The sequence below is a fragment of the Pongo abelii genome, chromosome 7 (assembly GCF_028885655.2).
Source record: "Pongo abelii isolate AG06213 chromosome 7, NHGRI_mPonAbe1-v2.0_pri, whole genome shotgun sequence".
In the NCBI taxonomy this organism is placed as follows: Eukaryota; Metazoa; Chordata; class Mammalia; order Primates; family Hominidae; genus Pongo; species Pongo abelii.
This window is the reverse complement of record NC_071992.2, coordinates 111101469-111126605: the sequence shown is the minus strand read 5'-3', so window position 1 is coordinate 111126605 and position 25137 is coordinate 111101469. Positions and strand designations below refer to the sequence as shown.

The window sequence follows — 25137 nt, the reverse complement described above, 5'->3', positions numbered from 1 at the left end:
TCATGGCCACCAGCACAGATTTTTCAGCTCTGCTGAAGTCCCTTGGCCAGTGAGGGAGCGCGCTGTGTCACAAGGGCGTCAGAGGGCCTGTAAGGGAGCCCCAGAGGGTGCAGGTGAGCAGGTCATGAAGTACATAGGGCAGCTGCATGCTCAGCTAATTCATCACCTGCTCCTCTGCTTAACCTCCATGAGCCATATTTAAACACAGGAAGGAACTGTGAATGCCCCCAGTAAATGCTTTGACACTGAAGCTCTCTTCAGTGTTTAAACTTACTGTGTTATGAAGGTACAGGTTGTGTTCCCTGGTAATAACTGGTATCTTTTCTGAACAGGAGTGGGGCTTTAGGACACGGAGAGTCGGGGAGAAGACAGCGACGTCGAATGAGAGCGGCACAGGTCGAAGGGACAGTAGACTAAGTAATTCATCCAGCCGCTTCATTTTACAGATGAGTCCACAGGCTCAGAGCCCTCAGTGGACATGTCTGCAGACACACAGCATTGGTATAAGGAACTTTTTAAAGGAATAAAAGAGTCTTGGAAGTTATCAAGTCCAGCCAGGGGTTGCTAGGCCCCTGAGAAAGTATCTTTGATGTCCTAACCCTCTGTTTAGCCTGCCTAATTCTTCTCTCTCAGCGACCTGCCCAGTCCAGGCCTTTCCAGATGGTCCTCTGGCTCCTGCATCCCTCTTTCACCTCCTTTTTCCTCAACCAAGACAAACCACTCCTGTCCAGTCTATCAGGGCCTCCCCATTGAAACCAGGTACCCCAGTTGAAAAAAAAGCCAATAAATAAATGTCCTCCCCCACAGCTGGGAAGAGCTGCTAATGGCTTCTAGTGGTTCTGTACTCTCAAGAATGTTCTTTTTTTAATTTAATTTTTGAAAAGCCAATACAGGCATATGGCTCAAAATTCAAACAATATAAAAATTCTCATTGCTGTGCCTGCCTTATTCCATCGGGGCAGTTCCCATCCCCACTCTCAGTAACTGTTTTTTATTAGTTTCTTGTGTATCGTTTCAGAGTTTCTTTATACTCATATAAGCAAATACAGACATACTTACAGAGAATTCTTAAGTGTTCTCAGAACCATAAGCCAAAGGAATCTTGCTAACAATAGAACTTCAGGCACTTTGTAAATTTTATTGAGCAACAAGTCTTTCCCAGGGCCCCTTTTGTCACACCATATAAGTGGCTACTTTCTTGTAGTTGGAGTTCCTTGCTCTGAAGAAAATTGGTTCCAACAGGACTTTGTAACAAGATCATCACCCAGAGAGAACCACAATCTGCGTCTCATTTCCAGGTATGAAAGGGTGAAGGGGTGGTGTTGGAGAAGTCCTGAGACCCCTCTCTTTATTATTCATTCCTTTGTTGAACACTCCTAGGCACCAGGCATTCAGCTAGGTCCTGGAGACACAAATACAGCCCCTGTGCTCATGGCAGAAGGAAGACAACATAGGCCAAGGAGACTGTTCAGTTGTGACTCATCAGATCCAACCCAGGCAGGTCTGTATTTAAAAAGAGAATTGATTGACTCCTGTAGCTGAAATGTGCAAGGATAGATTTGACTTTAGGGACAGCTTGATTTACAGCTTAAATGATGTCACTAGGAGCCATCTCTTGGCTGTGCACCCTCTGGGCTGGTTCAATTCTCAGGCTACTCATGGTGGCCCAGGCAGCTTCAGCCTCACGTCACCACTGTAAACCATGGAAGTAAGTCAGGATCTCAAGAATTCAAACCAAAATTCAGGGACCAAGTGTCCTTAGCCCTGATTGGCTTATTTAGATCACCTGCCTCTTTCTGAACCAATCACTGAAGCCAAGGGGCATGGATTGTCCTGATTGGTCTAGCCTTGGTCACATGGCCCACTCTTGGCTCCTAGGAGTCCGGTCAACTTTACCCAACGCACACAGGTTGACAGTGAAGGAGGTGTGGTACCTCAAAATAAAACCAGGGTACTATAGCCACACACCAAATAAAGAGAGAGGCTGCCAGGCCACAAAAATAGGTGCTGTCCCCCCGCACCCATGTAATTACAAGTGAAGTGAATGTTTCAGAAGGGGAACTGCAAGGTGCCCTGGGAGGCCTGACCTGAGATGAGGCATTGGGAGTATTCCCTGAGGAAGGAGCGGGCATCACCAAGTGAAGGTTGTTGGTTTATTCTTGGGCAAGGTGACTCCAGCTGTCATGGGAAGGCCCAGAGGCAGGAGGAAACAGAGTCCTTCCAAGGAACTTAGAGCTTCACTGTGACTGGAGCTCGGAGAGCAGGGATTAGGGAGTGATGGAGTAATAGAGAGCAGAGGAAGTGACACAGGTGAGGTGGGAAGCCCGGATGCCCTGCACCTTTCATCCCCGCCACCTTTAACCCCAGCCAGGTTCCACTGCCGAGCTCCACACATAACGGGTTCCCCGGTGGGCTGCATGTTCAGGCCTGTCTTCAGGCACTGTAGCTGGGAGCCAAGTGAAGATCAAATCTGACCAGGCCGTGTCTCTGCTTAAAATATGAACGAAGTTCCAGGTTCTCAGCATGGCCATCGAGGCCCTGCCCACACTCCAGCCCCCATCTCCCTGCCTTATCTTCTCCCTGCTCGGCAGGCCCCACGCCCCAAGGCCTCCTAATGCTGCTCATCACTAAAGCCACAATTACTAAGGACATCCTCAGGGGAAGAAAGAGGGCTGAGAAGAGCTGGACTCTAGCCACAGGGTGCGTGTTTCTTCTTAACAGAGCAGGTGGAAGAAGGCTGGCCAGGGGACGTGGGCCAGGTGTGGACACCAGCTGTGGGCCTGTTCTTAGGACTCAGTCTCAGGCACAGCATTGGGCCTCCTGGCTCATCTCAATGTACTCACAGAGGCCGCCTTGCCACTGGCTGCCCATCATGGGAGCTGAGATCAGGGCAAGGGCTTTCACACGGCAGAGATCACGGGCCAGAGAAGCCTGTGCTCTGTCTCTAGGCTCAGAAATCTGCCAAATGCTGATCCAGACTCAAGCTTGGGACTCCTGGGGAAATTTTTCTTGACTTATTTGGAAGGATCCATGAGAAATGCAACTCCAGCAGAGTCACATATATAAGAAGGTGAAAAAAGCAAGACCAGAGGCTCAGAATTACATTTACTACCTAGTATCTCACCTTAGGTTCTGGGCAGAACTTTCTCTCACTTCCTCTCTATGGTTTCTGATCTCTTTCTGACTTATTTTAAGCTGCCCAGTTTACATATGTGGTTTTTTTTGTCTTGTTTCATTTTTTGAGATGGGGTCTTGCTCTGTCGCCCAGGCTGGAGTGCAGTGGTGCGATCTTGGCTTACTGCAACCTCTGCCTCTGGGGTTCAAGTAATTCTCCTGCCTCAGCCTCCCAAGTAGCTGGGATTACAGGCGCCCACCACCACGCCCAGCTAGTTTTTGTATTTTTTTAGTAGAGACGGGATTTCACCATGTTGGCCAGGCTGGTCATGAACCCCTGACCTCAAGTGATCCTCCCGCGTCGGCCTCCCAAAGTGCTGGGATTATAGGCGTGAGCCAGCACACTCGGCCTACATATGTGTTTTTAATTAAAGTTGCTTCCATTACTTTCTTGAAGCAGATAGATAAATAAATAAATAAGATGATGAAAGTGGTGTTTTTTAATTCCACAGAGGCACCATAGGTGTAAAATAATGTGTTATGGATCAACTCCAGGTCCTCAAATGTTTTAAAGCATTTCCTTTATATCTAGTCCATCAGAGGGGATCACAGCCATCACCAGTGGACCTTCAGCTTCCTCTGTTTAATCAATTTCTCGTGAATGCACAATATACAATTTCCTCCTGACAGCCCAACAAGTGTAACTACGGCTGCAAGTGCACATCTGTGTTTAGCTAACAAACCAGCCAGGCTCATGCCAATCATCTCTTTTATACAAGAAGACCAAAACAGTAGATAAAGCTTCACAGGGGTCCCAATGTCCTCTTGAATGTGGTTTATGTGCAGTAATTACCATCTGCATTCTTTCGTTCGTCAGCTAGAAAATTATGTTCCTCCAGATCTTCTCTTAGAATCTGACCTTAGAGATCAACCACTCCAACCCCTGGTAGCCAAATCTCTGACTGCAGCTCAGGACTCTTTCTTGGTACACAGCTCCTCCTTCGTTTCTGCACAGTTCAGTAAATCTCAATTTTGTATTTCTTGACATTAGAATTATGTGAAGCCAGCACAGTGCTTCTTACCTGCAAAAGCCAATGGCTAACAGAAAACTGGGAAAGCATCCCAGTTGAAGGCAAGGCCTGTGTGGGATCTAGACCCCAGCAGTGCAGGCAGCCACTTGACTGGGACATCAGCCTTACTCCTCAGCATCCATCTGCATGTTTTCCTCTTTTCTCCAGAGTATCTCTGAGCACACAATGGAGATGGTTACAGGCTCTGTAAAGCAAGACTTAATCTGTCTAAACATCTGTGTGACCATTGTTTCTTAAAGGCTGAACTGAACCCTTTCTTCCCCACCTCCCACCTTCCACTGGAGCCAAGCAGGGATGGAGTGATACGGTGGGAGAAGGTGGGTCTGGGCCCTGCATCCAGCCGCCTGCCCAGAGCAAGTTCCCCTCACTGACAATCCCAGGTACCTGCTAAGCCCTTTTTCAAACTCTTGACTTCAAGTGATCCTCCCACCTCGGCCTCCCAAATTGCTAGGATTACAGGCATGAGCCACCACGCCCAGCCCCCACTAAGCCTTATTTCAACAGGCCTGGCGCCCGCTAAGCCCTTTTTCTACAGAGAAACTGAGTCACAGCAAATAGCCTAACAGCCACCATCCACACATGGAGATCATGTCTGAAATAGCTATCCTGCTAAGCCTGGGACCACTTAAGATCTCCTTAAAAGCAAGCCCTGGGTGCCTCATCTCCCTCACACCAAGCGGTCTCCAAGGTGTTTTGCTAGATAAAAGGCCATCTCCTCCTGAGAGAATCATGTCGTCCCCTGCCCTCACCCCCAGCAGAAGCAGCAGCTCCTCTGATCATATGTGGCTGTATATCAGCAGTTTCTCCTACACTTCAAGAAGAATCATGATGCAACAGTGAGCTGCAGGCATGGAGGTGAAGAAGGCTGGACAAAGCCAAACCCATGAGAAGAGCATTACCTGGGCCCTGACGGAGGGGAGAGGAGCCCTGGGGTGGAGTGGGGCTGGGGGAGGAAAGTGTCTGGAGCCCTGTGCTCACCATGTGGTCCTGCAGAGCAGCCAGGGCATCACCTGGAAGCTCATCAGTCATGCAGACCCTCAGGTCCCACCCAGGCCTCCTGGATCAGGTTGTGCATCCTCCAGATCCCTGGGTGATTTGGATATAAAGTTTGAGAAACACTGAGTCTGCAGGACTCCATGATTCATTAGATCAGGGGAGAGAGTCTCTAGGTCCTTTCTTTGAACCTTCCCACACAGCAACTGTGAATAATAAATGCCAGGCGCAAAACTGTTCACTGTGTTAAGTAAGAAAATGCATGTTTTCTTATTTAATTCTGGTAACATGCCTGGGAAGTGGGCCTTATTACTCCTATTTGACAGATGAAGGAAAGAGGCTTGAAGAGGTTAAATAACTTACGCCAGGTCAAAAACTGAAGGAGCTGGGATTTCATCCTGGGGGCTGCTTGACCTCTACACCTACCAGTACGATGCAAGAATTACGGCTTTTTTGCTTTGCGTGCTGCAAGGCTTAAAATAAAGCTCCAAGCAAAACAGACCCCTCTCTAAACCAGAGCTGGAACTCACTTTAGGAATCTGGGCTGAGGCTCCTTGGGGCCTCCCTATAGGGATGGGAGGGACAGAAGGGGCCAGGCAGGGCTCCAAGCTGCTCCCATGAAACAGAGCTGGGCACAAAGTCCCAGCAACAGAGGCCCTGTCCAGGCTTGTCCTTCAGCCGAAAGCTCACTTGGAACAAAACAGAGTCCTCTGGGCCTCGGTGTGACTCAGCGGCTTCTAGGGCAGGGGACCTTGCCACAGATCCCATGGCTGTGGCCTCTCCTCTGGAAGCTGCCTGGCCTGCAGCTTCACCTAGCTACCGCCCCCAGGCCAAGCCCCAGGAAGTTCATCTCCAAGACCTCTCTCCAGAAATGTCATTTCCAGCTGCTTTCTCTGAATCCAGTGCTAATGTCTCCTCCGTGAAGTCTGCTCAACTGCCCCAGGCAAATCCAAAGGCTCTAGGCTCCCATCAAATGAGGCACATTCATTTCTGCACACATTACTTAGGCGTATATTATTGCCCAGTAACCATACAGGTTGTGATTACATACTTTATCTCATTTAATCCTTGAGCTATGAGATAGGTACTACTATTCCCATTTCACAGCTATGAAAATTTAGGCTAGTGGGTTTTGAAGCTAGAATTTAAACCTGGAGTCCTAACTCCAAATCCAATACTTCTTAACCACACAAGTGCAACATTTTTCATAGATTTAGTGTAGGACTTATATTATGCAAGTGTGTCTTTACCGCTAAGCTGCACCACCTTCCGGGGTCCCCATCATATCTTATTCACTTGTGTTTCCCAATGCAAAGTACAGTACCTACAATAGAATCTATGCTGAATAGACTAGGTTGAACTGAATTATTCAGCAAACAGTTACCAAAAGAGTGTATGCTGGACCATTTGCAAGGCACAAGGACCATAAAGATGAAAAGATTACCCCCCACCACCACACCCCCCACCCCGCCAGCAAAAAACACCCCTGCATAAGACATACGATATTGTTATTTATTTAGGTTCTTCTAACAATGGAATTTATTTAGGTTCTTCTAACAATGGAAGATGCACAGTGTGCTGGAAGCCTCAGGAAGGAGCACTGGACTCTGCATGCGGGAAAGGGCAGGTGGGGGAAGTGGCCACCACAGCAGATGCAGAGCCTGAGCAAGACAACACGAGAGAAATCTGCCATGTGGGCAAGCAGGACAGGACATTTCCAGGGAAGAGCAGAGGCTACAACACAGAGGTGTGAGAGAGCCTGGTTTTCCTAGGACTTTAAGGGAATGATAAATAGCACTGTGGAGGGACTGGGTTTCCTAATGAGTGCCCCATATATTGAACTCCTTCCACCCAAAACTAGGGCCATTCCTACCCAAAGCAGAGCCCACCCCAATTCATGAACATTGGAAAACAGACCTGAATGCATTTTGCTTCAAGACAAGAAAGGGTCGATGCCCAGCTGAGTGTGCTGTGTTTCTTTTCCCAGGTCACAAAGAGCCCACCCCAGCCCCAGGAGAACTTAGAGGGGGTCTGTGAGAAGCTCTAAGTATCTCTTCTTTACAGTTCCCTCTGGTAATCTGAAATTCCCTCCAGTCTATAGAAAGACAGATGCTGGGAATCAGTGTCCCCTACCCCAACCCAACCCCAGCAGGGTTCAGGAACTATTAGCTGTCCAGAATCACTGCCTGTGAAGTGCTGAAGGGAGTAGCCAGAGGCTGGTGGGTAGCCTGGGCCATACCAACATGGCCTTATCTGCTGTATGTCATCTCCCAAAGGCGATGGGAGCTACTGAAGAACGTTGAGCAGGAGGTGACACCGGGAAGGTCACTCTGAGCCATGGTGGGTTAGGAGCAGAGAGGAGGGTACAATGAGGCAAAAGTGCCTGTAAGGAGTTTCCCCTGTAAGGAATCACCCCAAAACTCTGGCCAGGGCAGCAAGGATGGAAAAAAAGAGAGGGACTCAAAAGATGTTTAGGTGGTGACACACAGGGCCTTATGATTAACTACATATGACAGACAAAAGGAAAGAAGGATTCAAGCTTGACTCAGTGTTCCAGCCTGGGCAGCTGGCTGGCTCGTGGTGTCATTCTGGAGGCTGAGAACAAGAGAGAGAGAAGTTTGCAGAAGAAAGGAGCTCACTTTGGGTTTGAGGTCTGGGATATCTAAGGCAAGAAGCCCAAGAGGTATGGATATCAGGAAAGAAAGCCAGTCTGGAGAGAGAGATTGGGAGTCAGCCGACTGTAAGAAGGCACATTTCCCAGGCAACAGGAGCCTGGAGTCAAAAATAGCATGACAGTGAGTCACCCAGGACAGCCTTTCTCTGCCTCCTCCCACTCTTAGGGAACTCCAGCCCCTCTCAACATATTCCAGGGAATCCTGGCAAACCCTGGTATATGTGGGGGCGGTGGGGGGGAACAGGAGGTTACATAAACTTACTTCTTGAACTAGACTTCTGTGCCACCTGGTATCCATGGTTCCCCCTTCCCTGCTCCTACTCACTATGGTGGTGTCCTGGACCACCCAAGACTCAGAGCCATGCCTAGGTCCAGATGCTCATTCCAGGAGCCACCACAGTTGCCCTGTCTCACTGGGACCAATGTACTCACTGTCAAGGGCATTGCTGTCTGCATTGAAAGGCAACAAATGCACAAAAAGCATGTGAAGTATGACCACAATTAGAAGTAGCTTCACTGAAAACCAACAGGACCCAGCCCAACCCTAATCCCTCACCAGCCAAGCCTTTTCTGGGTCCTGGTCTGCCTCTAGATCAGGGCTAATTCATTCAGCCTCCACCCCCACCATCACCAACAACACCAACACTACCATCACCAGGAAGGTCCCCAGCATCTCTGCCCCAGTCCCCACTGACACCCTGGCCCCTATCCAAGCATGCCTCTCCTGCCTCAGGATTAACATCTTTCCACAATGATTGACATTGGGAACATCCATTTGCTACAAGGGAAAAAGACCCTAATCCCACACTGTGCAATCTGAAGGCATAGCCCAAGTAGACAATAACACCCAGCATCTGGATTACTCTGTCTTAAATAGCATCATCTGTGGATCCACCATGAGCAAATTCTGTTGGTACTACTCTTGAAAAGGTAGCAGATTCTAGTCTCTTCTTACTACTTCCATTGCTCCCAGCCCAGACCCAGCCACTATTTTCTCTTGCCTGGATTATTGTCATAGGTCTTCCTGTTTCTGCCCTTTGGTGTATTCTTAACACAGTGAGCCTTTTAAAACATCACTCAGAACACATCACTCCTCTGCTAAGAAACCTCCCTAGTCTTCCTGCCTCAGAGTAAAACCGAAGTTTTTACAAAGCCCTAAGTTATCAGCCCTAATACCCCCACCCTACACACACACACACAGACACACACACACACCTCTACCACTATTGGCCTGACCTTATCTTGGGGCCCTCCTGATTCACTCTGCTTCCTTCAGTTCTCAAGCAAAGAATTTTTGCTGTTCTCTCAGGACTGTTATAAAAAATCTTTTTAAACAAATTTAGTTGAAAGATCTATTTGGCTTTTATTAGCAATTCATGAATTGGGCAGCATACCATCTACAGATTTAGAACAGGTACTCTGATGCACTGAGGTGGTGGGGGCGGGGCTTACAGGCAGAAGAGGGCTGAAGAAGCAGAAATGGAGGACAAAGCGGGATGCTCGTTTCGAAGTGACTTTCCTGATAGTGTTAAAACACAGGGGTTTTCCTTATCATGCCGGCTCAGGTAAGCTGGTGCCCTTCTGATTATTTTCCTGTTTTTTGGAAAATGGGCCCATTTTAAAGTTAAGTTTAATGATACGGCAAGCACAAGTGGCTCCATTCTGGCTCGGTCTGGTCTGTTGGACCTAGTGCAAGAGCTCAGTCCAAAGCAATGGCCTCCCATAAGCTTCATTAAACCTGCTGTCCCTCAACCTGGAATACTCTCCATGCGTGTGGTCACACACCAACCCTTCAGTCTCTGCTCAAATGTCACCATCTCAGTGACTGCCCTATTGCAAATGTCAACACACACACACAGACACACACACACACACACTTTTCCTATCTCTTCACCCTGCTTTTTGTCCTCGGCATTTCTTGCAATGTGGTTTTACTTATCTTGTGTCTGTCTGCCTCCATGAAGACCAGAATTGTGTCTGTTGTGTTCCCTGCCGTACCCCCAGTTTCTAGAAGAGTGCTTATTAATGTGTGTAGAGTTAAATATGTCGATTGGTTGTCATTAAGGAGGCAAAACAAGAGGCTGGTTCTTTCCCGGGACACTGCTAGTTCCCATACAACCAGACCTGGGCTAGTCCGTTCACCAGGTCCCCAGACATGCCCAGAACTGGCTGAGGCCTGGCAAGCTCAGCTCCACTCAAACCAGAAGGCTCTGCTGGGGGGTAGGCAGCAGCTGACATCCTGGGTGTGAAAGATCACTGTGGGGAGGAAGATGGGCCCTGCGAAGAGAAGAGCCACGGGCTGCAGGAACGCTGGGAGAACATAGCATTCCCAAGACACCCAGATGAAAGGGGCTGGCCTGGGAGACAGCAGAGTGGAGAAACAGTCCTGCCAGGAAAACTAGGGGAGCAGAGGATTTCCAAGGGGTGGGATGTGGCTGATGGTGTCTCCTGCCCCAGGGGAGTCTGTAAGTAGAGCCCCAGAAAGCCCACCTGAGTAGGAGCCTTTGCCCAGTTTCCAGGAAATTGTGAGAGCAGAAGCCAGAGAGGAAAGGGTGGGAGCCCAAATGGGGTGGAGAAGTGGATAAAGGGAGTGTAGACAACTTTCTCAACAATCTTTGCTGCAAAACAATCTATATAGGCCAAGAGATCACAATACGTGGAGGACTTTTGTAATTTGGAAGAGATCTTCATATTCCTTTCCAGGGAAGAAGAAGCCGTTGAAGAAGAGGTTGAAGGCACAGTCGATGGAAGGATACTCAAAGGAGTAATCCAGAGAAGGCAGGAGGATGAGAGGCTCACTGCCTGTGGACAGTTCAGTCTTAGCTCAGCAAGGAGACCACCCTTCCTCAGAGAAGGGGGCAGAGAGGAGAACACAAGCAGAGAAGCTCGCTGATGACAGGGCAGGAAGTGGAGGCGGCCACACCTGAGGACATCTCTTCCAAAAAACCGGAAGCAGTCATGGCTGGGAGGCAGGGAGGCTTGCGGAAAGTGCTAGGGTCTGAAAGGGCTGGGAAGGGAAATGAGAGAAGGAGCTGACAAAGTCCATGTGAGAGGCTTTGGGAGCAGCATCTCCCAAAATGAAGCAACAACAACAAAACATGTAACTTCTCTCTGGGATGCAGCTGCTGTCTGAGGCTGCATGATCTGCGCAGCAGAGGAGCCGGACTCAGCCGGTGGAGGCAAGGGCTGACTCAGCCAAGAGCAGGAGGAGCAGGGAGTATGTGCACAAGGACGGGAGACCATGAGGCTGGTAGGCAGTGGGGCAGAAACAGAAGTGCATTGAGGATGGGCTCTTTTACTTGGTAAGTGGGGAGAAGGCCAGGAACTCAAGATCCCCATGAGATCCTAGAAGAGGTTTCGTGGGAGAGAAGGGCAAGCAGGAAGGATAAGAGTTTGGTGAGCTGGATACTTCCAAGCTGGGATGACAAGCTCCCTGCTGTGGCCTTGAGGGTGGAGGCTGGATGGAGGGAGAGCTTGAATGGAGCCATCAAGAGATGGTTGATGCAATGCTGAGGACTCCCAAAGATGATGGCACAGTTTGAGGGAAACGAGCAGTGAAGTCCTCGGAGCTTGTGAGGGGATACCTAAGATGTGTGGAGGCCAGTAATGAGGGTGATATAGGAGAGACTGAGACCTCCCTCCCATATCCATCAGCCCCTTCTTCCTTAGCAAGAAGAGGTGTTTTAGCCAGAGCCATTGCACCCAGACTTTTTAAGATCACATTGCTCATCCTAGCCAGTCGCTGGGAGTGGCTGTGTCCCTGCTCTAGGGTGCTCTGGAAGCCCTTCCTGTTCCCTTCCCTCCGTGGCCAACCTGGAGCTCTGACATGGTGGCTGAGGTATGGGCCGCATCTTGGGCCGTAAGACGAGGCTCCCACCTTAAGAATGGGAGAACCATGAGTGGGAAGAAGCGTGGGTCCCCGAAGACTTCATGAAGCTAAATTACCTGCTTAGGACAGTCTGCCTCGGAGACTTCTTTAACTTAAAAAATAAAATCTCAAGTGTTTGAGATACTGTTATTTTGGGTTTTCTGTCAGCAAATGAACTAATTCTAAACATGACAGATGGTCGAGGAGGATGGCACAGATCTCAGTGGAGAAGCATTTTCTAGAGGAGGATGAACACATATTTGCCTGTAAACAGCCGTAAGAAGCTTCAAGAATGCCAACAGTGGCTTCCAGGCCTTAGGTAAATGGGGGGCAGGAAAATGAGCAGCCTCCACTCGCAAGGGCTGTCATCCATTGTGTCCTCAGCTCCAGTGAGAAGGAGGAGTGGGCCCCAGCCATGGGGAACTCCTGTCAACAGAACAAGCTTTCTAGAAGGCAAAGCCGAAAGCCTTAAGAGCCAGGCAGTGCTGTAATAGGAAGAGTTGGGAGCTGTGGAGTCAGAGTACTGTGTGGCTGAGTATAAGAAGGGTCCATATTGGAGACAAAGGTCAAAAATGAGGCCCAGGGTCTCACCAGACCCAAAATTTCCCAAGAGAGTTTAGCCATTTCCTGCTGTGATTGTCAGGCTGAAGCCGACTCCGGTTCCTTCCTGCAGCTGACTCCTGAGGGCAGGAGGGGGAGCTGGCCAGGGCTAGAAGGGCAGGGAGAGAGGACGTCCCCTCCTGCAGTGGGGGCCAGCATGCCGGGGAGCAGGCAGGGGAGTGGCCCAGAGCTGAGAGCTCTTGAGGCTGGGACGGCCACATCCTTTCCAGGGGTCATGATCTTAGTCTCAGGTTTCCCATTTTCTTTCCTCAAGTATATTAATCTTGTTTTTCTAACCTAATTTCCATAGTAACTTCAGAGGACCCTACTGTATGTTTCTATTTTGAAGGGCAGATCCTATTTAAGCATTAGAAATGTAGATTCTGGACAAGTGTGTGGGCCTTGAAGAGGGACTTGTTTTTGTTTTTGTTTTTGTTTGAGACAGAGTCTCGCTCTGTCACCCAGGCTGGAGTGCAGTGGCACAATCTCAGCTCACTGCAACCTCCACCTTCCTGGTTTAAGCGACTCTCCCACCTCAGCCTCTAGAGTAGCTGGGATTGCAGGCACATGCCACCATGTCCAGGTAATTTTGTACTTTTAGTAGAGTCCGGGTTTCAATATGTTGGCCAGGCTAGTCTCGAACTCCTGACCTCAGATGATCCACCCGCCTCAGCTTCCCAAAGCCCTGGGATTACAGGCATGAGCCACCACACCCCACCAAAGAGGGACATTTTATAGGAGGCAACCTGCCAGGAGGACTGCAGTGCAAAACTGGTCTGAGGAAGACCTGCCTACTGAGGCACAGTAATGGGAAAGGAATTTAAGACTAAAATAGAAAGGGGCAGCTCCAGAGATCAAAGGCTAACAAGAAGACAAGATTCTCTTTCACTAAGTGAAATGCAGGGGCCACATGTGACAAGGGAGCCAGGTTCCTGAAGAGGTCCTAAGCCCGGGGGAGCTGGGCAGGCCTGCAGTTACCTTAACCAGCTTCACAGTGCAGACCACAACCTGCTTATAGGAACCCAATGTCAGCGTGCATGGATTAATAATCAGGAATTCTTGCTGTTGGCACACACTCTTGAGCTATGGCTGCCTTGATTCCCCCCACCCAGGGTGAGAATTGGGCTGTGGGCTTGGGGCAGAATGGGCGAGGTGGGGTGGAACTGGACTGGGGCTGAAATTAGGTTTCCAGCTGTGGGGAAGAGAAGGCCGGCAGAGGCGAAGGATCAGACAGGGCCAGATAGATTGTGCAGGAGCCTGCAGCCACAGCCATTGTCCTGAAACTCATTCCCCTTCTCTCTGTTAACCCTAGATGGAGGAATTTAGCCATGCTGCCAGGGACAGCTACCCAAGTCACAGGCATGGTACCAGGCAAGAAGTAAATAGCCTCTTTAATATAAACATGGACTCTAGAGCCAGGGCTCTTATTAGAATCCCTGGTGTGCCAAAGCTTGTGCTCTGGCTGCACCCCAAAGCAATAAAATCAGACTCTCCAGGGATGGGAACAAGGCAGCAGTGGCTTCTAAAGCTCTCCAGGTGGGCCGGGCGCAGTGGCTCATGAGCCTGTCGCCCAGGCTGGAGTGCAATGGCATGATCTCGGCTCACTGCAACCTCTGCCTCCTGGGTTCAAGTGATTCTCCTGCCTCAGCCTCCCGAGTAGCTGGGATTACAGGCGTGCACCACCACACCAGGCTAATTTTTGTTATTATGAGCTAATTTTGGCTCATGTCTGTAATCCCAGGTGAGCAGATCACAAGGTCAGGAGTTCGAGACCAGCCTGACCAACATTGTAACACCCCATCTCTACTAAAAATACAAAAATTACAAAAATTCGCCTGGTGTGGTGGTGTGCGCCTGTAATCCCAGCTACTCAGGAGGCTGAGGCAGGAGAATCGCTTGAACCCGGGAGGTGGAGGTTGCAGTGAGCCAAGATCGTGCCACTGCACTCCAGCCTGGGCGACAGGCTCATGTGAGCATTGAATGTGCTTAGGCAGGCCCTGGCTCAGAAGAGCTCTTCAGCAAGTGCAAGCTGCTGTTATTTGTGGTAGTAAGGATTCAGTTTGCAAATGCAAACCTGAATAGTGATGGCTCGCCTGTTTGGCTCTTTTGGGATTTGTCAAATCTCACCCTTTTGTAAAGTTGAGTGATTTGTGGGGTGGGGAGGGGTCAGATTCTGTGGTGCTGATGGGAAATGCATGCTGGTATTTCTAAACAGGACAGGGTCAGAGAGAAAAGTAGGTCCCACTCAGGCTGATAATCATATCTTAAAATGAGAAACTACCTTTCCAAGAAATCATCTACTTTTCAGCATTTAATTATTTTTTTGTAAAAGTTTTATTGAGATATAATTCACATACCATACAATTCACTCATTTAAAGAGTATAATTCAATGGTTTTTAGTATATTCACAGAATTACATATTTTGTTTTGTTTTCATAAATCATATTCTGAAGGCTTGTTACATTTCTACTATATTTGGTGTTCCTGGTCTAGTCCTAGAAAAATGCTGTTTATCCAGCACTGATCTGCTCCAAACTTCAAAATGCCCAAAATAGATGGTTCCTCAGGATGTGAACTGTGACCATTTGAACAGGGCACTGCTCTGAGTGTTATTTTCAAGTCCCTATTACAGAGATCATGTCAGAAGACTAAGGCACCACCAGCAGCACTGGACTGGGTAAGCAAAGCTTCCCCTTGGCAGCCAGCTCCATGGAGGAGACAGACAGAAGGTGCTAGAGTCATCCTTAGAAAGACATAGGAGGGCAGGGGCAAGAAAGGCAGCCTCTCCCTAGCTCACATCTTACCAGTGTTGGCTAAGCAGTCCTCCCCTTGCCCCACGAGTGGCAGGACAGCTCCCAACACTTCTCTAGGTTTGAAGTACATGGAGAAGGGCGAGCCTCCCAGGATTCTCAAACAGAAGCAGCCTGTCAGGCTGAGCCATCCAGAAGGTGAGAGCTCCACGTGGGGACTGCTGGCTTTCAGTCAGGGGCCTCCACTCTGAACTGAATCTCCCGTTCCCCCCGTCTGTCCATGGGACCCCTCCTCATCCTTTGTTTTTATTTAGCGTTAAAGTTCCTCTGAGCACTGTGTTGGCTCTCAACTTCTACAATTTTAGCCAGCTCTTTTTTCCTGCCATCAGCGAGGTAGTTTTCAGAAGTGTGAGGGTGTGTGCACACTTACATGAACACATACACAGACCGACGAAGACTGCTTTGCAATCTCCAAACACAACTAGCAGGCTCCGCATCATAAGTGACACTTCCCTCCTAGATAGAGGTGGTGTCGCCACAAGGAATTGTGGGTAACAGGGAAGACAGCCTCGGCTGGTCAGGGTGGCGCCAAAACCTCTCTCAACCACAGAAGGTTAAACCCACTTTAAACCAGTGCTTCCTTCACTGCTGAAAAGTTAAGAAGCACCTGATTAAAAATGTAAATTCCAAGAACCCATCTCCAACACCAAAAGCAGAATTTTCCAGAGAGGCCAGGCCATGTCTTCAAGTGCCCCCAGGTGATTCTTACCGGAGGAAAGCTTTCTCTTTTTCAAAAAACTCAGACACTCCCCACTAGAGATTCCTCTGTTTTCACAGATGGGAGGGAAGGATGGGGAAGGCATAAGACTGGGGAGGGGCCACTAGACTGATGTTTTCCAAACAGTCCCCAGGTGGGGTCTGATATGCAGGAGAGCTTCAGCTGGGCTTTGTAATAATGATTTCTGTGAAGTTTTCTTTCTTCTGAATAAGGTTTTCATCATCATACCTTTTTGAAAAAGCTCTGAGTTATCAAATGCTGTACTATGCACCGATGAGGCATTTCATGCACATGCCGGCATTCAGTCCTCTCAACACTTTTTGTTGGTTCTATTGGTGCAGCAAACCTATATCCACCAAATCCCAGGCCAGCCACTGAGTGCCACACTGCTGTGCTGAGCCTGCCCACGAGGGCCCATGGGGACAGGGTTGTTCTGAGAGCTATGGGGTGCTATTGGTCATATCCCAAGGCCAGTTCCCCAGGAGAGAATGGGGATCCTTCCAAAAGTGTGCACAGCTGCTTTGTAGTGGCATGGTGGGCTGTGTTGGAAATACCTTTAGGCCAGTAATTCTTAGCTGATGATACATCAGCATCATCTGGGATCTTATTAAAAATGCAGGTATCTAGGTCCTAGCCACAGAGATTCAAACTCAGTCTGTCTGGGAGGCAGTTCGGGAATCTGCTTTTGTATAAGTATAGCCGGTGATTCTGAGGCAAGCAATTGGAGGGGACTGCACCAAAGAAAAGAAAGAGAAAGCCCTGAGTGAGGAAACCCCCGCCCCCACCATCAGGATAAGCACCCCTCTTTGAGGGCAGGGGAGGCTGCATCCTGTATGATATTTTGTCCTTTTCCCCATATCCGGATAGTTTTGCTTCTCCTTTAAGACCCACCTCCCATGTCACACTTGCTCTGTGCCATCCTTCTCCGTGGCTTCAGGAAGCATTCACCTCAGGAATTTCACAGACCTTTAAATCCAGGCTGTCCCTGGATTTAAAGGCAAAATCCAGGCACTGGTGCGTTTTCTTTAACCTCTTGGCTCAAACGGTAGTTTTCTCTGCCTAAATCTCTGTGGGTAACTTATTCACCTTGGGGTGAATAAGTTACAAGTCCTAGGCTGCTGTCTGCTGAGCTGCAGCTGGACAGCCCCAAAACTGGAGAAAGCCCAGCTGCTGAGCTGAGGCTGGGTGGCCTGAGCAGATGTCCAGAGACTGGCAGGCACTGTTCATGCTCCAGAGGTGATATGCCCATGCCCCACACCCACACAGGCCAAGGCTCCAGGCCCCTTGAGAACAGTGGCCCCGCCAGACCCTTTTCTGAACTGCCTGAGCCTAGTCCAGTGTTAGGGACGTGGTGAGCACTAAATCACAGCATGGAGTGTGACAGCTCCAGTCATGTGGCAGCAGCTGCCAGAGGGCTCTGTGGGCAGGATCAAGGGTGGTGCCGGGTTCCCCAGAAGGGATACTGAGGGTGATTATTGGCATCCTCCTTGGGTGTAGGAGGCACTTGCCTGCCACATGTTTGCCAGCTGTGTTCATTCCCTGGGGCTGCGGCAACAAATTACCACAAACTTGGTGGTTTCCAACCACAGAAATTTATTCTGTCATGGTTCTGGAAGCCAGAAGTCCAAAATTAGCATCACTGAGCTGAAATCAAGGTGTTAGCAGGGCCACACTCCCTCCAAAGCCTCTAGGGGAGAAGATTCCTTGCCTTTTCCAGCTCCTGGGAACCCTAGGCATTCCTGGATTCGTGGCTGTATCACCCCAATCTCTGTCCCCATTTTCCCATGCCATCTTCCCCATGTGTCACAGTTCCCTCTTCTTTCTCTTATAAAGACAGTAGATTCAGGCTGGGTGTGGTGGCTCATGTCTGTAATCCCAGCACTTTGGGAGGCTGAGGTGGGCAGATCCTTTGGGCCCAGGAGTTTGAGACCAGCCTGGGCAACATGGTGAAACCCCAACTCTACACAAAATACAAAAATTAGCCAGGCCTGGTGATGCACACCTGTAGTCCCAGCTGCTCAGGAGGCTAAGGCGGGAGGATCTCTTGAGCTCAGGAGGTGGAGGCTGTGGTGAGCTGAGATGGTGCCACTGCACTCCAGCCTGGGCAACAGAGAGACCCTAGATTTAGAACCAACCTAAATCCAAGATGATTTCATCTCGAGATTCTTAACTACATCTGCAGAGGTAGCTCATATTCACAGGTACTGGGACATATTTGGTGGGGGCCTGGGGGGGGACACAATTCAACCCACTGTGCCAGCCTTGCACTAAATAAACATCAGTGGTTAAGTACTTCCTCTCCCCAACCCCTTCCGCATGCAAATCTTTCAACACCTAATGCCAGTACACCTCTGCTTTTACCATAGATGGGCCTGCCTTGGTGTCAGTTTTGCCTCATTGCAGGACCCCTCTCCAGCCATGAGGACAGCAGGGGATGTGGAGGGCCAAGAGGGACAGAAATTCTCCTGCTCCAAAAGGATGATAAAATGAGCACCAAACCAGCTCACTGTGCTGAGTATGCCCAGGGTTGTGCCAGAGTCAGAACCCAGTGCATGCGCAGAAGCCAAGGCCATGGTCAGGTGCCCTTGCCCCACTGACTCATGTAGTCCCCTGTGAGCAGCATGTGCTACCAGCAGCTACGCCTCTCCTGCTCAAAGGGCACCCATATCACGAAAGGCAGTTATGGTATAGACCAGGCTGCAAAGGCCTGCCCTTCAATCCCCCTCCACCGCCTTCTGTGCAATCTGGCCTGCTACCACTCATTTCACTTCTCTGAACCTCACTGTAAAATCAGCCTAGTGATAATACCTATAGGCTTAAATCCTTTCTCCAGCCAAGCATCAATAAGTAAATGCATTCTTCCTCACAGCTTTATGGAGCAGGCTAAATGAGTGAGTGTGAAAGCTCCAGGCCCACAGTAGGCATTGTATCAACTTCTCATATGGAATAAAAAGCATCTGACAACACCGCAGGTGTGTCATTCGGTATTCATTGGCTTCGGACACACTCTTTATCTTTAACCTGCACCTGCACACTGGAAACTCCAAAATCTATATCTTCCTCCTGCATATCTGACTGCCTGGCCCACCTCCGTAGTCAAATGCCTCATCCCCCACCCCTCACCTGCTCCTTCCCCTGTCAGCTGGTTCTAAAGGAGTAACACTGCCAGTCCAAACACCTCACTGTCCCATCACCTTCTCCCTCTCCTTTACCCCCAAATCAGTCACCAAGTGCTATTGATTCTTCTTCCTTAATATTCCTCCAACCTCTTTCCACCTCCTTCTGCCCACCTTGTCTTCACATGTTTAAGGCCACATCATTTCTCACCTGACATATTGCAACAGCTTCCCTTCTTAGTCCATTCCCTAACTTATGTTGACAAGACTGACATTTCTAAGATATGAATCTGATCATCTGCCAGGATGGTATAGAGCCTGTGGGCAAAAGCCCAAATTCCTCAGCAGGGCTGCAAGGCCCCTGTGACTAGCCCAGCCTATCCCTCCAGCTGAATCCCCCCTCCTCCCCCTAAACCACAGCCACACTGAGCCCCACCCTCTCTCATTTCTGCATGACTTTGCTAAGCTGTTGCCTTTGCCTAGAACATTGTTTTATCCATTCCTCATGATTAATGTTATTGACCCTTATTCAACCTCCAAGACTTAGCTCCTTCCTAAGGCCTTCCTCATCTTCTCTCTCCAGGCTCTTATAGCATCTTTTTCTGTGCTTCACACAACATTTACCAAATTACGTCATAAATGCCTATTACTTATCTGTCTACCTCACAAGCCACACATCCCTATCCCCTGCCCCAGACTGTGAGCTCTTGGAAGTTAGGGACTGTGTCTCTTCTCTCTATATTCCCACCAAGCACCTGGCCCAGTATCTGTCAATAGCCAGTGCCTTGATAAATGTTTGTTTAGTCTTGAATGCCAAGAACAGAGCAACAGTATGTTGCAAGATATAGAGCCTGTGGTTGACTTTTATTTAAAAATACCATGTTATACCATGAACAAAATGTGAGCAACATCCTCAATAATGTTTCGTTGGAACATACCAAAGTGTTCTTCATGTGGCCATCTCTTCCAAGAGTTTAACGTGAAACTCAGCATGGTGAAGGGCTTCTGCTAGGAGGCTGGGCTAATGTAGTCCTTCATAGAACTTTCTGGGATCAGCATCAATACATGCAAGAATCATTGCTAAAAACGTAGTCAAATAGCATACCCTTAGGAAGCCAAGATTTTGATAGGATCTAGATCACTATCAGCTTAAGGTTAAATTTCCTGAGTAGGGCTCAGAGAACACACATCCTATGTGGTTGGTTAGAGAAGAATCAAGTGTTTTGGATAGCAGGTGTACAGGTGGCATGGATACATTCTATTTGGAAGGCCGAGCAGCCTGTTAAAGAGATGAGGCCTGCCCTATCTCCACCTGTAGGTAGGTCACAACCTCCTTTACAGAAACCCTACACTTCAGTTATCCTGGATATTCACTTTCTCTAAATACATCTTGCACCTTTCCTTACCTCTGACATTTTCTGGAAGGCACCTGAATGCCCTCTCATTCTAATTTTTACTTAGCAAGGCTCTATTTATATGCCAAGGTCCAACTCATTGTGATAGAGTCATGGAGATAATAATCACTGTTATCTGTTCCTTCCACATTAAACTTTTGGCTGGGCACTTGGCCACCTGGCTATCAACTACATTTCCCCATCTCCTTTGTAACTAGATGTGGCTAAATGACCAAGTTCTGGCCGACAGAATATGTGAGCCACTTCTGGGTCCGGGCCTTAAAGCACCTGTTGTATATTCCTCCATCCTCTTCACCCAGCCCATAAGCTGGAACACTAATGTGGCAATGACCAAGTTTGAGCCATACAGATGAGGCCAACACCCTGCGGAACACTGGAGCAAAGTAACAAGATAGAGCAGAACTGAGTCCCCGAATGACCTTGTGGAGCTGAGCCGTCCCAGCAGCCTCAACTGCCACCTACATCCGCACCGTCACAGGAGAGAGAAATACAATTATATTTTAAGATTGACCTTATATAAATCACTGTGTTTTGGGGGTCTCTGCACTTTAACTTAGTTATTTATACATCATTTCCTCTGGGAAGCTTCCCTAAGAGCTCTATCTGAAGTCCCGATTGCATGTTTGGTGCTAATGCTCTCACCACACTCCACATGGCATCACAGTGACCTCCGTGCATGTTAGTGTGTCCCTAGTGGACTATAAGATTCCTGAGGGCAAAGGCCACACCAGTTTCATCTTTCATATCCCCCAGAGTAATTAGCACAGTGTCCTGTGCATGGAAGTCACATTTGTTGAAGAAATGAGAAAATAAACAGTACTTGCCACTCAAATACTCTTTTTAGAGGTGAAACAAAGATAGCAGCAGCAAAGTCAATACACACCATAGTTAAACAGAAACCAGACAGAAAGCAGCTGGCAAATAAGAGGCCCGGTGTGCTGAACTGGGGATGGTAATTCTCCAAAAATAAATGTATTGTGGCAACAAAGCCTGAGGAGACTTAGGGGAAAACACAGATGGTTACTGCAGCCCTGGATCAGAGCCTTCCCTCCACTCAGTGACCCTGTGTCCCTCAGAAGACCCAGGTGGAGGTGGCCACGTGCTCTCAGCACCTGGACTATCACTTCTGCACACTGGACAACCATGCTGTGGGCACTTGTCCATAGAGCCAGACCTGGAAATATAGTTTCTCAGAGGTACCCGGAGAGGGACACCAACTGTGTTCTCCCCGGCCATCCCAGAAAAGTGGAAGAAGAGAGCATTTCACAGACCATCAGGAGAACACTCAACCATAAGGGTGTAGGGCCTGGGGCCAGATTGTCAGGTTTGAAACCCAGTTCTGCCACTTATCAGCTGAGCAACCTTGTATAAGTGACTTCACCTCTCTAAACCTCCATTTCCTCACAGAGATGATAATATTGCCTAGTCGTGAGGTTGTTGCAGGATTGAGTTTATACTTTAAGGCACGCTTTGTTCCCAAAATGGGTATTTTGAGTACAAAATATTTTGAGTAACCCCTTTGTGCAATAGAGCAAACAAAATACCAGTTTTCCAGGTTTAAAAAAAAGAATCTGAGGCTCAAAAAGATTACATGATTCGCCAGAGGTCCTGGTCAGAGATCAGGCCCCAGGCTCTCCCTCTAAACCGTGTGCTATTGGGGAGCTCTGCAGCCTTTACCTGGGTGCTCTCATCCTGGGTTCTGGCCTCAGGAGGGAGCAGCCCCAGGAGGCTGAGAGCTGAGGGTGCTGTAATGCCCCCCTCCTGTTTCAGTGGTTTCTCAGGAGTCGAGGGTGAAGAGCCCGATCTCCGCGGGCACCACCTACCTACCGCCCATTCCCAGCAGGCCCCAAGGAGCTGAAACTTCTGTCAGCCTGGGTCTCGGCCAAGAGGATGGGACAGGGGGCACCAGGAAGATGCCTGTATATTTGCTGATAAAAACGGATGAAAATATGTGAGGGGACCTGAAAGGCACGGATGACGTTGTGAGCATGTGTTAAAAGAAGGGATGCATGAGGAAGTGTAAAGGAGAACATGGAAAAAGTGTGCTTGGGCAGGGCCAGAGCACAGGTGCTTCCTGAGGTGTCCTGGCCCTTCAGCTGAGGTAATAGGAATAAAGCCAGCCTCTGTGTGAGCGACAGCAAGAGAGAGAGAGAGAAAAGCAGAGACACAGATGTGAGTGGTAGACAGAGAGACCCAATGTCAAGGAGACATACAGTGAGAAAAGGAAGGATGGAGGGAGAAGAGAGAAAGAAGGGAAAGGGAAGAAAGAAGGGAAGGGGAAGACAGGGGACGAGAAGAAAGAAACAGAGGAGAGAAGAGAGACAGAGAGCCACCTAGCACTCCCAAAGCTGTGGCTGCCTTCACCATGTCTGAGTTTCAAAGTGCCATCCCCTTTGCCCCCACAAACAAAAAGAGAACAGCGGCTTCTCTTCCTGAGGAATGTGCTAGAATATTCTGATCGCTGGGTGCTGACTGGTATCCTCAACCTTGGGTCCTGGCTAAGGACTCCAATCCCCACTTTCCTTTCTCTTCCTGACAAGACCCCCTCCCTCTTCCCTGAACTCGTGTTTCTTCCATGAGGTTGAAGAAAAATGCCGTCGTGGTCCCCTGCCTGCCTACTCAGTGTGTCAAGCAGGAGTTCTCGGCTCCAGTGTGCCATGGAGGGCCTTGGGAAGAGGTCACATACCATTCCCATCCCCAAGTGAGAGTCACATAAAAACCAAGGTCCAAGGTCCAGGCCACACCGCATGCCCACCAGGGGTGGAGAGGCCTGGAAGCTCCTCTGTCCCTCAGGGACTCCACCATCTTCCAGGGCCCAGGAGACACAGCAGTGACTGCAATCATGGCTCCTCTCTAGCCTGAAAGAGTACTGTCCCTGGAAAGGGCTGGCAGCTCCTTGGCCTGCTATTTCCAGTCCCCCTCTACACACACACACCCTCAGCTGCAGGTCTCTGAGGCCCCTGGAGCTTGGCAGCTTCACACTTCATCCCATGAACTTCCTTCCGGGTGAGGCTGGACTCCAGGCCAGGTTCCTCCACTGCCCTTGTGTTGACTACTTGAGTAGTCAAGTAGAGAAACTTGAGCCAACACCTGACCTTGGGCTAGCTCCCTCCTCACATCTGCTTTGGAGATTCCAGTCTCCTCCTGCCCAGGCCTGTCTCTTAGCAGGGCCAGCAGGATGGGCTGGGGAATTCCTGCACCCCAACAGCTGCGTCCCCAGCTCAGTACCTGGACAACATGAATCCACCCCCATCGTCAATAAGCGTCTTTCAGAGCTGCCAGCTCCCTCTGGGGAAGGCCCTTTCCACTGGTTCTTTGAGGCCCAAAGCTGATTCTGAGTCTTATTATAACTGTATTCCCAGCAGGTGTGACACACAGCAGGTGCATAACAAAGATTCCTGGATGGATGACTCAACTTCTGACTCCTGGAATTCTATAGGCCATTTTTTAAAGTCCTCTTTTGTCCAACTCCCATGCAGCACAGCCTCTTCCTACCATTTCTGCCACAGGCACGGGAGCACTGAGGACCCTTCTTGACCTCCTGGATCAGAAAGGCAGAGGAAATGCTGGGCAGAAGTCAAGGTGTCAGTGGGCTGCCCTCCCTCTGGAGGCTCCAGGGGAGAATCTATTCCTCGCTTCTTCCAATTGCTGGTGGCTGCTGGCACACCTTGGCTTGTGGCCACATTACTCCAATTTCTGCCTCCGTGGTCACATTGACTTCATTTCTTCTGTGTGCATCAAATTTCTCTCTGCTCTGTGATTGCAGTTTAGGGCCCCTGGATCAGCGATGTCATAAAAGACCCCAGTTCTTCCCCTGTCTCCTCTCTGCCATCTTTGGTGTGTTGATTTGACCCTTAAACTAATTTTCCTTATGGCCACAGATAGCTGCCACTGTGTCAAATATTACATGCAGTCTCAATGAAGGCCAGAGATAAAATAGAATCATCTCATCCTCGCCTCTGCCTTAAGAATAAGGAAACCTTTCACAGAAGCCCTCTAGAAGAATGTCCCCTTTTGTACTTCCTTGGTCCTAATGGGTCACATGTATATTCCTAAGCTAGTCCCTGACAAGGAGAATGGAACAACCATCTTTGGCTTCCATTATGAGTATTCTCTCTCTGGGGTGGGAACATCCATACACTTATGTCAAGGAGAACAGATACCTGTTGGGAAGAAGGAAAGAGGGACAAGTGTTGGGCAGGCAACCCAGGCACCCTGCAGCAGTCTCCATGACAACTTCTCTTCCTGGTGCCTCTGCTACTCTGATCATTTTTTCTTGGTGTCCTCTTTCTCTGAAGGTACCCTGAATTTTTATTTCCTTGAGTGTTTTATGCCCAGACTTTTTCTGGTCTTACTCCATACCCTCTCCCTGGCAGTCTCATTCACCCCTATGACTTTAATTTCCATGTATAATCCTGAATGGCAGCAATGGGGATACATTCTAAGAGAAGAGTTGTTAGCTGATTTCATTGCTGTATGAACATCATAGAATGAATTTACACAGACCTAGATGTTCTAGCCAACTACACACTAGGCTGTGTGATGTAGCCTATTGTTCCTAGGCTACAAACCTGTACAACATGTTACTGCACTGAATACTGTAGGCAACTTTAACACAGTGGTAAGGTTTTGTGTATCTAAATGGAGATAAACATAGAAATGGTACAGTAAAAATATGGTAGCATCATCCTATGGGACCATATACAGTCTGTCATTGAGTAAAATGTTGTTATGTGG

At 49.0% G+C, this 25137-nt stretch overlaps 1 protein-coding gene and 1 long non-coding RNA gene across 3 annotated transcripts in view; both read left to right on the top strand.

Annotated features, from left to right (window-relative positions):
* The window catches only part of CFAP418 (cilia and flagella associated protein 418), a 41030-nt gene extending 33927 nt beyond the window's left edge, over positions 1 to 7103 (top strand). The window contains exons 6-9 of one of the 2 annotated variants that reach the window (XR_008509198.2): positions 333 to 417; positions 1205 to 1298; positions 1381 to 1501; positions 6746 to 7103. Coding sequence is in view for 1 of the 2 variants with exons in the window: in XM_054518695.2 (XP_054374670.1) it covers positions 333 to 417 (85 nt within the window). In the remaining variant the exon portion in view is untranslated. Of the gene's footprint in view, positions 1 to 332; positions 545 to 1204; positions 1299 to 1380; positions 1502 to 6745 lie in introns of those variants that run through there. The other variant, XM_054518695.2, reaches the window with a different exon arrangement.
* Positions 7104 to 15051: 7948 nt separating this feature from the next.
* LOC100936390 (uncharacterized) lies at positions 15052 to 24212 on the top strand. The gene is made up of 3 exons (XR_655602.2): positions 15052 to 15289; positions 22941 to 23101; positions 23910 to 24212. It is a non-coding gene; the product is annotated as an uncharacterized LOC100936390 (long non-coding RNA).
* Positions 24213 to 25137: the final 925 nt, after the last annotated feature.